Below are 14,388 nucleotides of genomic sequence, written 5' to 3'. Positions count from 1 at the left end.
TCCATGATGTGCAGCCAAGGAGGCGCCTGGGTGAGGAGGTGGTCGGCTGGATGTGGTGAGCGGTGCCCTCCGGGCCGCCCCAAGAGCAAGGCGCCCACGGCGAGTGCCGGCTGCGGCGGGGCCGTCGGGCGGCTCCCGGGGGCGCGGCCGGCCCCGCCCCGCCCCGCCCGCCGGCTCCCGCTGCCCTGGAGCGCCCCCGCGCGCAGCCGCCGGTGCCGCCCGCCCGCCCGCGGGGAGGGCGGCGGGGCAGGTGCGCGGCGGCTGCGGCGGCGTGAGCCAGCGCCGGGGCCGTGTCCGCCCGCCGCCGCCGCCCCTCCTCGCTGGCTGCTGCTGCCGCCGCCGCCTTCCCGCTGGGAGCACCGGTTCCCTCTGCCGCCGCAGCTCGCTTTCTCCTCCTCCTCCTCCGTTCCGTCCTCCCAGTGCTCGGGAAGGCAAAGCCCCCCGCCGGGGGCGCCCGTCGGTGGGTGCGTGCCCCCCAACCCCCGCGCTCGCCTCCCCACCGCGGCAGCCGCCGGCGCAGCCCCGCTCAGCCCGGCCACCATGGCGTGCGGGAGGTAAGCGAGCTCCCTTCACCCATCCCTTCGCGGGTCTCGCCCTCCCGCCGGCGCCGCACCTGCAGGGGCGCCGGTGGGCGGCCGCGGGGAGGGGACGGCCGGCGGGTTTCTCCAGTGCCGGAGGAAAAGTTGCGCTGGGCGGAGGCGGAGCGGCGCCGCATTGTTGTGTGTGCGGGCGCGGGTGTTCCCTGCGGGCGGCGGCGGGGCGGGTGTACTTCCGGGTTCGCACCTTTCTCCCTTCGCCGCCGCCGCCGCGCCCCCTCCTCCGCCGGCCGCCGCTGCCCCCGAGCCCGCCCGCTCTGGCCCCGGCTGTCCGCGCCTGAGCCGCCGGCACGAGGGAAGGGGGCGCCGGGCCGCGCCGCCCGTCAAACGCGAACGACGACGGCAGCCGCGGTAGAGGAAAGGGTGAAGGGACGAAGCCGCCCCTGGCGCCGAGCGGGGCGCAACGCCTCGCCGAGAGCCGGTGTCGACCGGGGCCGAGGGACCGGCCGCGGGGACGGTGCGGCAGCCCGACGCCAGGGGGCGGCCCGCGCCCCGCCGACAGCCGCCACCGGATGGCGGTGACCGCCCGGCGAGCAGCCGCGGCCGGGCGGGGCGGGCGAGGACCGGCGCGGGGCGCCCGCGGCCCGGCGGAAGGGAAGGCCGGGGGAGAAGAGCGGACGGACGGCGGGACGGGACCCGCCGGGCGACGCGTCCGCCTCGCGGCGGCCGGGGAGCGGAGGATGGGGCGGAGGCGGCGCGCCCCGAAGGGTGCGGGGCTCGGCCGCCCTGCGGTAACCACCGGCGGGGCGGGCGGGGGCCGCGTGTCACGCGCGGCGCCGTGTGCGCGGAGCCGGGGGTTTAAGCGAGTGGCGGCGGGGCCGCCATCTTGGATGGCTCCCGCCGCGGCGCGGGGTCGCGGCCGGGCGCTCGCTGCCCGCCCCCGGCGGGGCTGCGGGGACAGCTCCGGGGGCGCGGCTCCGCCGGCCAGGGGGCGGGCGGGCTTCCCGGGGTACTGTGACACGGAGCCCTGCGGCTGGCTCTGCGGTGCCGGCCGCGCGCGGTGCGGGACGCCGTGCGGGGGAGAACAAATAAAGTGCCGAAATGCCTCCAACACGCCTTGCTCCTCCTTGTCTGGTTGCGCGCCCGCGGACAGCGGCGGCGGGTCCGCGTGGCCGCTGCCGCTCGCCGCCGCGGTGCGGGTACGGCCGCGGCATCTCCGGGCTCCGCTCACTCCGTGTCTGAGCGCCGGCAGCTCCGCTCGGCTGTTGTGTTACTGTAGTAAACCGTACAGCGGGTCAGATAATGAGAACATTAATGTAGAAAAAAGTAAACAGCAGCAATGCACGCAAGTATTTTGCTCAAGCTATTATAAAATATGTAATTGGCGTATCTAAATAAATTTGGAAACTGTAGGTTAATTTTAAGTATCTTTTAGCTTTAACATGAGGGAATTATCCATTATAATCTGATAAACATATTACCTAAAGAGATTTGACTCGTTTACTTGTTTCTCTCTTACCAGTCATTAGCTTGTTAGTGATTGTGAGTAAATGATGTACGATGGTCTTGCAGTGATGGGGCAAAACAGTAGTGCACACTACACCGATTTGTTTACGGACTTGACTCTTTTTCCTTATGTAACTGGTCTTGCAGTTCATTTTAAATAGGCCATTCACAGGGCTCTGGTTTTTTTCCCCACCTGTTTTGGCATTTCCCTTCTTGCATGGAAATTGCAAGTATGGAGAAGTGTCCTGTCATGAAGAAGTCATCAGACACTAAGAAAATATAAGCTAAATTTGGTCGTAGTTCATTTAAATGTAGTTGTGTATACTTTTAGTGGTCTCTGGATATAACATTGTCCTGAAGTGCAGTAATGCATGTTTACTCTTGGATTGATACCTGTTTGCTTTACAAAACTACAAGTCATTTATTTTTTAAAACACACCATTAAAAAAAAACCTCCTTAAACCTTTAGAGGAGATAATACTAACAAATGTTTGGAAAATTATTTATAAGATAAGCAACTAAGCTATAGTTCTTCAAAGGATGGTGATTTTTTTTTCCCCCTTTGGTATAAGAGTGGTAAGAATCAATATTGAATTAAATTATGACCTAAATTATTAATACACCGGGAAGTCAAGTTTCCTGTACTGTAGTCAAATGAATCATGTATGTAATGTTAAAAGTAGTGATTATATGTGATGTTTGTCCCTTGCAGTAGTTAAAAAAATGCAGCTGTACTAAAAACTCTGCCTGTGTGTGCTTGACAAAAATGACTGTCTTCTACTCTGTCAATTTTAAAATGCATTTTGTAAAGGGCATGTGCTGCTGTCCCACTTTAAAAAAAAAAAAAAAAGTTTTGATAATCTGAAAATGTATTAGCTGGCATGCGTTGAGAATTTCGTGAGAGGGAAGATGGTGATACATAAATGAGGAAGGAAACCCCGCATGCTCTCCCTCCTAGGCCTGAACAGCTGAGCTCTAGGCCATTCGCAGGATGCAGTGGTAGGTCACACGCAGTGTTTCATATTGCATCGCCGAGCACAGAAGCGAATTTTAAAGCCCAAGCAGTTAAACCATTTGTTCCTCCTCATTTTCTGCCTCGTAACCCCGTGGCAGCGTTTTGTTCGAGCGGCGGCCGAAGCCCGGGGCGCGCAGCACGATGCCCGGGCGGAGAGGCGAGGCACCACGCGTGGCGCTGGGCCGGCAGGCGGTTTCCAGAGGAACCGCGCTCCCCTCGGCGGGGAGCGGAGCGCGGCGCGGTGGCCGTGCGGCCCGCGGGGTCCCGGGCGGGCGGCGCGCTGACCCGCGGGCTCGCCAGGGCCGGCGGCGGGCGCGGCCCCTCCTCCGTGGGCGCGGCGCTGTCCGCGGTGCTGAACCCGCGGCCATGTTACTGCCGCGCAGCCTGCCCGCCGCCCGGCCCGGCCGCAGTGTCCTGTGAGCTGGGCTGCCGGCTCTGGCTGCTCCAGCGCGGGGGTCACGGCAGGGGACTGCTCTCACCCCCAGCTTTTATGTAATGCACAGCATCGCTCCGCTATCGAATGCTGACGGCAAAATCGATGACAAATACTACAGCGCGCTCTCCTTCAGAGCACGAGCCCTCCCAGCAGCGCAGGTTTTTGTGGCCACCTTGGGAAGCTTAACGTTACCCATGAGAAAAGGAAGTGCGGATGAAAGCAGCAACTAGACAGGAACTTGGCATTCGCTATTTTTAACCACAGGTTCGGTTTATCAAAGGACGTTCTGAAAGTGAATATCAAAACAGTGTGTCATCAGTGGGAACGAAATAACCGCTGGTGGCAGGGGGAAGGTTCAGGAAAAAAGCAGGTATCCATTAGCAGCAATGCAAATGCAGGCGTGAAGTTTTCTCCTTTCTTCCTGTATTTAATAAAGACAAATTTAGAAAGGTGCACTGTCCAGTAGGTCCTTTTTTCCAAATTCCCTTTAACGTGCTGCAACATCTCTAATACGTGAAAAAAATTAGAAAGCTTTTTTTCATCGCAGACAAGCGTTCATTTTCTGTAATTGCACACCCGCTGTTTCAAATACAGTTGCTCAATAAAAAACAAATATGTTCCTCTGGTGTGATGTGTAGGGGCTGAAAAAAAAGATAAAACCAGCATGATGTGTTTCATATGGAAGGATAACAATTTTAAAAATACACATTCTGCTTCCAAAAATAGAATGAATTGATATGCAGAATGAATTGACCTTCAAATTAAAGGTCAGAGGTGACAAACCAGGACAAAGGTCATGCAGCTCATTTTCAAGCAATCAGTTTCTAGTTTTTTCATAGTTGAACAAAAGCTTAATTATACAGAAGAGTGAGGACTGTAATATTTAACTAGTCAATTCTAACAGAGAAATAGAGGTAATTTTACACAATTCCCTGGTTTCTTGAATGTAGCTCTATTAGGGAGTCATTTGTGCTGTTACTGATGCAAAAATTGGTCTGTCTGAAAATATTTAAATACATTTCTTAACATTTAATAAATGTTAACATCTGCATTTTAATATTACTGCTTAAGACGTGAGAGGGTTGTGTAGCCATTTTCTGCATTTTCAGTGATTTTAGCAAAAGAAAAAAATCCTGTTCATACATGCTGTTGTTTCAATAAAGTTAAATTACAGGTCCATTCATTTTGGCATTCTAGCACATACTTATTATTTCTAGCAAACCACTTCCCCAAAATCCTGCTTCTAGTCTGCAGAATTCTATATGTCAATGTGCAGTAATTAGACAGACCTAAAACCTGACTTTTCAACTAGTATATGTATATGTTTATTATTTTATTGTATGCAGTGTTTAAGATTCAATGTTTTACCAATTTGAAGGTATTAGTTCAGTGTTGATATCAATATCACATTTAGACTAAACCAAGTTTTCATAAATATTCTGAAGGTATTTAACAAATATTCAATAGGTAGACCACATGCAGTAATGCAACACCTAAGGATAACTACTAGAAATTCAAGTGTTAAAATTTGTACACTCACTCACTAATAATTTTATATCACATATTAGGTTTTGCTTTTCTTTCAGATACTGTATTTTGCTTTCAGATACTGTACTTACTTCAGCTACTGATGTGTACATTGTTTTTAAAGGTTTTTGTCTTTTAGAGATTGTGAATTTTTAGTTATATATCACGGATGTTTTTGTTTACTTTTTTTCTGGTTTGAATTAATGACCTATCTCCGCTAAAGTTTATAGAAAGTGACCATTGCATTACTTTATTTGTTCAGTTGTTTTAAACAGTGACTCAGTCAGAAGGCATTGACATACAGGACTGATGTCCACTCCAGCTGAAATGAGAAAGATGTGCCCTGTACTATCCACTCTTCTAGGAAAATGAATATTGGTGTTTAAAATAGAGACACTCATCTGCTCTTTGACTTCTACAGTGTTTGATTTGATTATTTTAGCAGGCAATATCCATATCAGTACTTGATAAGGATATTATAAAATACAAATTATTATAAAATCCATCTTTTGTAATGCCCTTAAGTAAAAATTCAGTGATTAAATAAAACCAGCAAAAATGAAGAAAGAAGATTTTGTGTTTTACAGGTAAATAGCACATGCAAATAAGACAAAAGTTCTGTGTAAAGGAAAAGATATGTGAATAGTGTGTATATTCCATCAAAACAAGTATTAATATAAAACATCTCAGAAAGGAGGTCTGAACAAACCATAATAAAATTGCCATAAAAGTAAATAAAAATTATTAATTTTAAAAAATAAAACTTGTAGTGCCATCGCTCTTGAGGGGATGATACTAAAATCCTAAGTGGTTGCAGTATTTGTATAACCTAAGTGAAAGTTGTAAGTTATACCTTTAATCTCAGTTTAATAAGGGGTTTGCATTGAAGACAAAGCATGTATAATTCTGGATTAAAAATATAACATCTCTGTATTAAATGTGAACAATACACATTCGATTTTGTGTAATCAGGGAGAATGAAAAAAAAAAAGTTCTTTAAACTAAAGACTTAAATATTGAATTCAGCTTGTCATAATACTCGTTCTTAATGTGACCTTTTGCAGGTATTTTTTTCCAGTACTTCAGTTGGCATTGTTTTGTTCGCAAATAGTTATCAAGTAGGGAATAAAATCTTACTCTTTATATGGAGTTTCTCACAGAAATAAATAACAAAATAAATCAGTGATCAATCTCGGAAAAATGTTAGCTATCTATGATTTGAGAATTAAGGCATTTAAAGTTCTTTTCCTTACAAAGTACTGATGTGAAATAAATAAAGTATGAAGTAAAATCCATCTGAAAACATGTAAGAAGATCACAAGGTAGTTTTCTCATTGTTTCATTTGCTGTATAGCAAATCCGTGTGTGGCAATTTCAAATGCCCTTGCCAACAGTAAACTGGGAACAAAATACTTTAAATATGTAGGAAGTAGAACGGTAGTGTTCCATTTTTAAATTGTGTGTGTAAAAAAATTCATCTTTGAATTACAAAATATTGTTAAACAGACCTGGTTTACATTGCTTTTTAATTAAATAATTTTGATAGTTGTTTGGTATATGTATATTCAAATGCAGACCATAAAAAATTGCATATTTTACTAAATCAAATACACTAAATAGGACAATTGTATATAAGTAATTTCAATCCTTAAAAATAATTTCGTTCAGCATACTCCTGTTGTACATATTAATTATGTTTTAAACTAAATAAATGCTAAATAGTTTTTTTTGCTAAAACAAGTGTCAGTGTAGCAGTAGCATTTAATTTTGAGGAGAAACTCTGATCCTAGAGTTGTCAGACTTTCACTGGCTTCCATTCTAATATTGTGGACTTTATTACTCCTTTTTATTGCCCAAAAGAATCACATTCATAACAATAGGGAAGCACACTTTACCTTCCTTTGTTCCTGTTCTCACTGTAGACGAATGACGTTCTTACACATAATTAAGAGGTGCATAACTGGATGCTTGATCTTCAAAAACTTCGTTTTCCTAAAGGCTGAGATGTGCTTAGCCTCTTTTATATCAGGGAAAAAGCATACCTGGCTATTGCCTAGCTGTGTTATTTACTTGAAGCTGACATTACCTTCATTCAGATCTGTGACAAAAATGGTTGAAATTAGCAAAGAAAGACTAAGTTTTAGTTTGCTAATTGTTCAGTTAATTATCTTAAATCAGCATTGTAAAAATATTTTAAATATCTCACACATGCTTGCTTTCATCTTCACATGCTAGAAAAATACTGTAATGGTGTAAAAACAAAAGTATGGAAGAAAAGCAAAGAAAATTGTGGGTAAACTAAGAATTAAGTTGTGAGAGCTTTCAACTGTACCCACCCTGTAATCACATAAGGACATTAGCACTTCAGTGTACATTTTCAGGAAATCTTAGTTTTTCTTATTTAGGCATTTCAAAGTAACTATATGGAACGGAATGAAATGAAATTAAATCAAATCAAATGGGGAAAAAAGAGCTTAAACAATGGAAACATCTCAAGGGGAAATCTGTTATTCAGAATTGCACATTGAGGAATCTGTGTAAAACCAGTAAATTCAGAGTGTCAAATAACACACATTTTGTGGTGTTTAAAATCAAAATACTGTGTGCATAATGCTTCTACCAGCAGTCAAGTACAGTGTATGAGAATAAGGTTAATTTTCACTGACTGGTTCAAATGATAGACAGCAAAGTTTGTTAATACATCTGGCTGGTGTGTGTGTATCTGTATATTGATATATTTTAAAAGCTGGTGTTTTATGCTCTTTCTGTGCTTGGGCTCTGTACACAGAGTTTTAAAATTTTGTGTATACTTTGCAGCATTCATCCATTTAAGTCTTCACTCCTGATGAGTTAACTAAAAGAAGATCCTTTCAGCATTGGGATGTTTACTCCTTTGCATCACTGTCTTCCTTATTTGTTATAAAATAAAGTATTGGTGGGTTTTGTTTTCTAGTTCTTCTACGCTGCAAGCATACATATAGTGCCCATTTAGCATTTATAGTACCCATAAAGCATTCTTTAAAAATATACTGCTAGCTTTACTCTGGATGAAAACTGTGACCTGGCTACCATTGTGAAAGAAACAAGTTTAACATACTACTTTTTCTTTTTAACTTACTTTTGGACGAAAGCATATATCTTACTTAAATGGAGTAACTATTTTTGTCTGCTTTACTTACTTCCAAAATACGTTTCTAAATCATTTGGCAGCAAACTTGCTTAAAGTAATGAATTAAAAATAATACACATCCAAGAGAATTCTTTTTAAATAGATTTAAACTTGCTATTATTTTTACTGACCAGTAAGTTGTCAAAAAATAGACTACATAAACTGTTAAGTAAGTTGAATTACAGATTGTGCTACTTGTAAGGGAAAGTGGATTACCTTGGTTGGGTGTCTGTCAGAGTGCCTTTAACTGATACTGCACTTTTCATTGTATTTCTTATCCAGAAATAATTCCACATGGTGTTCTCTTACATTATTCTTTGTGCTGTTACAGTGTCCTTCCACATGCTGTGAATGCCTAGTTAAAATAAGGATTGGTTTCAAAGCAAGTGGCTTTTTCTCGGAAAACATCTTGCTATCTAGTATACAATTCCTAAACAGCATTTATTTACTTACTTGCAGTTGCAAAGTTCATGTAAAAGCCAAGGTAGTTTCAGAACTAAAATGCTAGAATACTTTTTTTTGTTTATACAACATAAGTAGGCACAGGAGAGTTCACCATGAGACAGTTCAGAGCCCAAAACTGCTTCCATTAAATCAGGGGCTGATTTTGTATGTCTTTGAGTAAGATACAGTAAAATACATGCCAGAATAGTTTCTCATTTAAACTATCTATTTAAATGAGTTCATAGAATTGAAATGCCCAGGCTTTTCTACAACATCCCTTATGCCAAGCTTTGGGTATCGTATAAGGAAGCTTTTTGCAATAACTATAAAAACATTAGATATCTGTTTTTCTGCTTAATGATCTATTTATGTGACTCTCTAGAATGTGTGATGCTTAAAAATGTGTTATGAAATGACCATATTGGAAACAAGAATAACTTGAAATTGTGCTGTTTTCTGCTACAGTTTTTAAGAACTGTACTTTTCTGCTTTGAATCCCAACACCACTCCCCCAAATGCTTATTTTCAATCCCTTCATAAACTGAAGCGGGCTGTGTTCCAAAGTCAAGAACGGATCCTTTACTCTATGCTTGCATATTTCATTATGTTGCATAAATAATGCAAGTAAATCTGAAAGACACAAAAGCCACATAGCCACAGGTTGGCAGAACAAAGAAGCAGATAAAAGAGACTGGGCTTCAGTGCTTGAAGGTGTAAAAGCTGAGATAGGTTTAGTACAAGACAAAAGTCCACACAAATCCAGTGGAAAACGTGGTTACTACAAAAGAAGAGGAACTGAATCAACCTAGCAGTGTTGTTGCACTGGAAAGAAAGATTGTACCAGTCCCTTTTCCACTTTCTGGTGCTGGATTCAGGATATTTGACTGTAAGGGGAAAGAAGTTAGAGAAATTTTGTTCTCATTTGTCTTTGTTCAATCTTCTTCTGACTTTGCTTACTCCCAGTAGGATATCAGATTTTTTTAAGTTAGAGAGCAGGATAGCTGTCCATATATTAACTTGGAAAAAAGACATAACTCAGATTTCTCTAAAACAGAAAAGAACTGGGCTTATATCGAAACAGGTTGATACTGCAATTCTTTGTTTCTTTTTGATGGGTTTTAGTTAATATAGATTATTCAAAAAGACTGTAGAGGGTGACAAGATGACAGGCTTGTGGCAGGTGTATTGGTGCATGCTCCTATCTATCCTTCGTTTGTTAAACAAACTGGATAATCTAAGTAACAAGTTTACTCCAAAACCGAGGTATTTTCCTTCATGCTTCCTGCCATCTGCAGGGTTTTTTTCTATGTAATATTTTTGTTGACATACTAAATAAGCCAGGCCTTTTTCAACTAGAACAAAAGGACACCTTTCATGAAGTCTCAGCCAAGTCACACATCTGTATTTGTATGACTGATTGATTTTGTTTAGATAGGGACCTAGAATTTAATATCATTAGATACTATGCTCTGCAGTTTTATCACTAACATAACTAAGAGCATTTTTCTGTTGATATTCATAAGTTGGCATTGAGTTACAATTTTGACCAAGAAAGAATCCTGAAGAATTATTTTAATTGGCTTTTCTTAAATCATATACAAGGTATTACTTGATTGCCTGATATGTACAATTTAAGCATAATAAAGACAACTCACTAGTTCTTAGGTTACCTATTGCAATTAAATATTGATAAAGGAAAAAGCCACCTCTCAATATTCTGCAAATCTGTGTCTTTTTCCTCTCTTGCCATCACCTGTGTAGATTTCATAAGAGACCAATGAAAGTGGCAATGCCTTTGCTGGTGCTAGGGGGGAAAAAGCAGCAGCTGATTTTTTGTCTTGTGCCTTGGTTGTCTCATTGTGTCTCTGACGAGCTAGGTAAGTCTCAAACAGTAGGTTTACAGGTCACTTCATAGAGTCAATGCCCTGGCATTTTATGGCCTCCTAATGAGCCGTTAAACTGGAGATGAGGTAATTAAATGCGGTACTCTGGCACAATGTACGCGGTACTGACTCCAGCTCTCTGATTTTAGGTTCCTCAGAAGACGATGAGGTCATTCAAGAAGGTCTCCTCAGGCTCAGGTCAGTCTTCTCTACAGCGTCTTACGTGGCTGACTGTGTATCTGTAAAACTGAGGTACTGCAGCACTTCTGCATCAGTCCCGCTGACTGATGACAGTAATTATTGGGTGGGAGGGGGAAGAATCCTTAATTTAGTGCACAGGATTCAGAGTTCTTGTGTGATGCAGTCTGAGTGCTCTGCTTCTGTAAGAAAAATAAACAATTACATAAGGAAAGCTTATTTACAGTAACCCCATGTCACATACCTGTCGCAAGTTGAGGGAGCTCACGGGTTTGTATGAGCGCTGCGGGAGCACTACCCCGGCAGACGCGCCGGTGGGCGCACACACCTCAATCGCTGACTACAATTTATACTCCTGGAGTTACTTGCGTGCCGCTGTCACATTACCGCCACGCATCCCCTCCGATCGCGACGCCTCAGCAGTGCCGTCTGTCCAGCCCCTGTGCCCGCCTGTCCTGTCCTCTTGCCCAGCCCCTCTACCCGCCCGTCCAGACATGCCCCTGTCCGCCCGTCCAGCCCCCTGCCCGCCCGTCCAGCCCCCTGTCCGCCCGTCCAGCCCCCTGCCCGCCCGTCCAGCCCCCTGCCCGCCCGTCCAGCCCCCTGCCCGCCTGTCCAGCGCTCCTGCCCGGGCGGGCGCTGTGCCCGCGCATGTGCGGCCCGGAGCGCGGAGCTCCCCGCGGAGCGGCGCTGCGCACCCGAGGGAGGGACGCGCGTCCGTGGGACACCCGGAGCCGCCCGCACCGCGGGACGTGCTGCCCGCAGCGGTGGCCAGCCTGGGGAGGGCGGTGGCAGGGGCCGGGTGTTGCTGTGTGCTGGGGCGGGAGGAGCTGTCCTTGTCACCGCCGGGCTGGCGCAGGAGGGACCGCCTGGGCAGTTAGTTGCCCGTCGGGGAGGATGCGCTCCCCGCTGGGACACTCACACCAAGCCCCGGTGCGGCTGTCCCGCCTGAGGAGACGGGCTGAAGCGAAAGCGCCCGAGGCGCAGACCCATCCCCCTCTGCGCCTGCCGAGCGGGAGGCGAAGCGGTGACACCGGGCCGTGCGGCCGGTCTCTCCGCGAGGGCCGGTCTTCCCCGCGGGGCGTCAGCCCTGTTAGACGGTCGCCCGCGACGACTTCCAGAGCCTCCTTAAATCCCCCGGGGAAGCGGCCGGTATCAGTTGCAAATCCGCAGCTGAGAGACGGTTCATGTACGTGAGACCACATCCTCCATCCGAGCTCTCCGAGTGAGTGCCTCCCGCGTCCTCCTGCCCGCGGATCACGCGCGGGATCGCAGTAGTTGCCAGTATTTTAGGAGTGCCCCGCAAGCCGCCGGCACTGCCAGCAGAAATGCACGGACGGCAGGGCGGACTCTCGCCGCACCCACGGCTGCCGCTTTTCGTTTCAACAGAAAGTGTCCGTAAAGCTCCTGTTTGAAACGGCGCTCCGGCCGCCGGTTCGAGCAGCGGAGCCTGCGAACCTCGGCGAGGGGCGCCCCGTCCCCGGGAGGGAGCAGAGGCAGGCTCCGGGAACCCGGGAGTGCCCGCCTCGGGTGTGACGGCTGAGGAGCGTCGGGGAAGCTAAAAAACTGAGCTCCAGCGGCGAGCGGGAGTGAGGGGAGAGAGGCACTTTCTGCGCTCTGAAACTGCATTTCCCGAAAAGAGCCGCGGCTCAGGACGAGCGCCGTGCGAAGGCGCCTCTCTAAAGCCTGCAACTTCATACCCCTAGTCGCACGTCGGGCAAATCCCGTCGCTGCTCCATCCGAGCTGTGGCAGCGCGCAATTGGACCGGCGCTGTGCTTTGTTTAAAAAAGAAAAAAAATTAAAAATGCTTTTATTTTTTCTATTAATGTGCGCAGTTTAAAGCGAGGGTGATAAACCCGACCAGGGGAGTTGGCGGCGTCCTGCGCGCGTCCGACCTTGCTCTCCCAAAGGCGCGGGAAGGCACGCTGCCACGGCCCCGCTGGGAAGGGGCCGCATGTTCTGGAAGTGTTAAACAAAAGCCCGGGGGCAAAGCCCGGCTCTAGGGTAGGGTCGCGGGGACAGACCCGCCGCCTCCCGGGCCCTGACGGAGCGCGGCCGCTGCACGCCCGAGCCTCCGCGCCCGACTGTCGCCCTGCCCGGCGGGCGCGGAGCAGAGCGGATCGGAGCAGAGCAGAGCGGTGGGAAGCGGCCTCTCCTCCCCCCGGGCGGCACGGCCACACCGGGAGCGGGGCCCGCCGGGCTGCTGGCAACCCCCGCCCTCGGCCCGAGCGCTGCGCGCCGGCGGAAAGGGAAGGCGGCTTTGGCGCCCAAAATGTAGGTGAGAGGATTTTGGCGGGAACGGCTCCGCACCGGCACAGCCTCCCGGCCGTAGGAGCAGCGGGAAAGGCCCCCTTCCGACCCCACATCTAGGAAAAGCCGGTTTGGGTAGCAGCCGCGTAGGAAACACGACGGGCATCTGATTCGGTCCAACATCGGCGGGGCGGCGCCGAGCAGCCAAGCCCGGGCAGCGGAGAGAGGGGGGCGGCCCGGCGCCGTCCCTGCCCCTCCTGCCTGCCCGTCGGCGAGGAGCGCTGGCTGTGCTTTGAAATGGGAAGTGGTGGCAGCACCCCGAGCTCTGCTTTCAAGTGTAAAACACGCGTTTTGTTTCAAATGCACGCGGCTCCTTCGTTTGTTTGGATTTTTGTAGTTTGGGGTTTTTTCCCAGTTTTCTATTGGGTTTGTGTTTTGTCTAGTTTTGTTTTTGTTGGCTTTGTTGTTTTTGGGGTTTTTTGGTGGGTTTTTTTTGAGGTGGGGGTATTTTTTGAGGGGGCGAGTAGTGTTTTTGGGGGTGTTGTGGGGTTTTTGTGTTGTTTTGGTTTTGTTTAGGGGAATAGAAGAAACCGAAGTTAGGACTTTGAAAGTTTTAGGAAGGTGACAAATGGGAAATCCAACACCACTGGTTTTGGTTACATAGTTTCAAGGGAGCTCGTGCTGTGCATGTAGAAAGACAATGATTCCAGCTTCCTATAATTGTCTTTACCAAAATTAGCATCTCTTTAGCGAAATGCAAGGATAGAAATAGATTTTTTAAAAAGTAAATTATTACCATTAAACTAATTTTTTCCACGAAGTGGCTTGTTCCGTAGGTTTTTTTTTTGTGGGTTTTTTTTTCCGCCTCTTCCCCCCTCCCCCTTCTTTGAGAATGAATTTTGGAAGGGTGTTGGTTGGGGTATTTTTTTTTTTCCTTTTTCCCGGAGAGTTCCCAGCTGGCAACAGCTCTCTACCTTCCACAAAACTTGAAAGGCTGATGTCCCTTGCAGGAAATGAATGAGTCGATAACATCTGACACCAGTGACCAGTCCAGTGACCCCAACCTTAATTCCACTAATACTGGAGGCCTGAAAATCTCGGTAAAGAGCCATTGCAAATCCCACTCCCCTCCATTTTACAAAATTTGCAATTATTTTGCAACATAAGAAAAACTTTGCAACCAACACATTTACATTCATTTATTTACGTAGTTTTGTAGTCTTTCATTTATTCATCGAAGAGCATATTATGCTGAATTTTCTTTTCACTGAAATTTGCTAACAAGACATTTTGTCCATTTAATGAACTCAGTCAACACGGTTGTGACTGTTCGACCAATATTCTAGCCTCTAAGGATTTTTTTTATACCAAATGTCTGTAAATCAGTCTTTAAAAATGAAAACTTTATTAAATGGGTATTTTCTGT

The 14,388-nt window shown here is 47.1% G+C and overlaps 1 protein-coding gene across 1 annotated transcript in view; it reads left to right on the top strand.

Annotated features, from left to right (window-relative positions):
* The first annotated feature begins 431 nt into the window (after positions 1-431).
* Positions 432-14,388, top strand: part of LIN28B (lin-28 RNA binding posttranscriptional regulator B) — a 99,994-nt gene continuing 86,037 nt past the window's right edge. The window contains exons 1-2 of the mRNA XM_085056264.1: positions 432-554; positions 10,666-10,714. Coding sequence (XP_084912390.1) covers positions 10,681-10,714 — 34 coding nt within the window. The 5' untranslated portion in view covers positions 432-554; positions 10,666-10,680. The remainder of the gene's footprint in view (positions 555-10,665; positions 10,715-14,388) is intronic.

The sequence above is a fragment of the Lichenostomus cassidix genome, chromosome 3 (genome assembly GCF_008360975.1).
Source record: "Lichenostomus cassidix isolate B80296 chromosome 3, HeHo_3.0, whole genome shotgun sequence".
Taxonomy (NCBI): Eukaryota; Metazoa; Chordata; class Aves; order Passeriformes; family Meliphagidae; genus Lichenostomus; species Lichenostomus cassidix.
The sequence above is the reverse complement of the archived record's forward strand: the minus strand, read 5'-3'. Positions and strand labels throughout refer to the sequence as shown.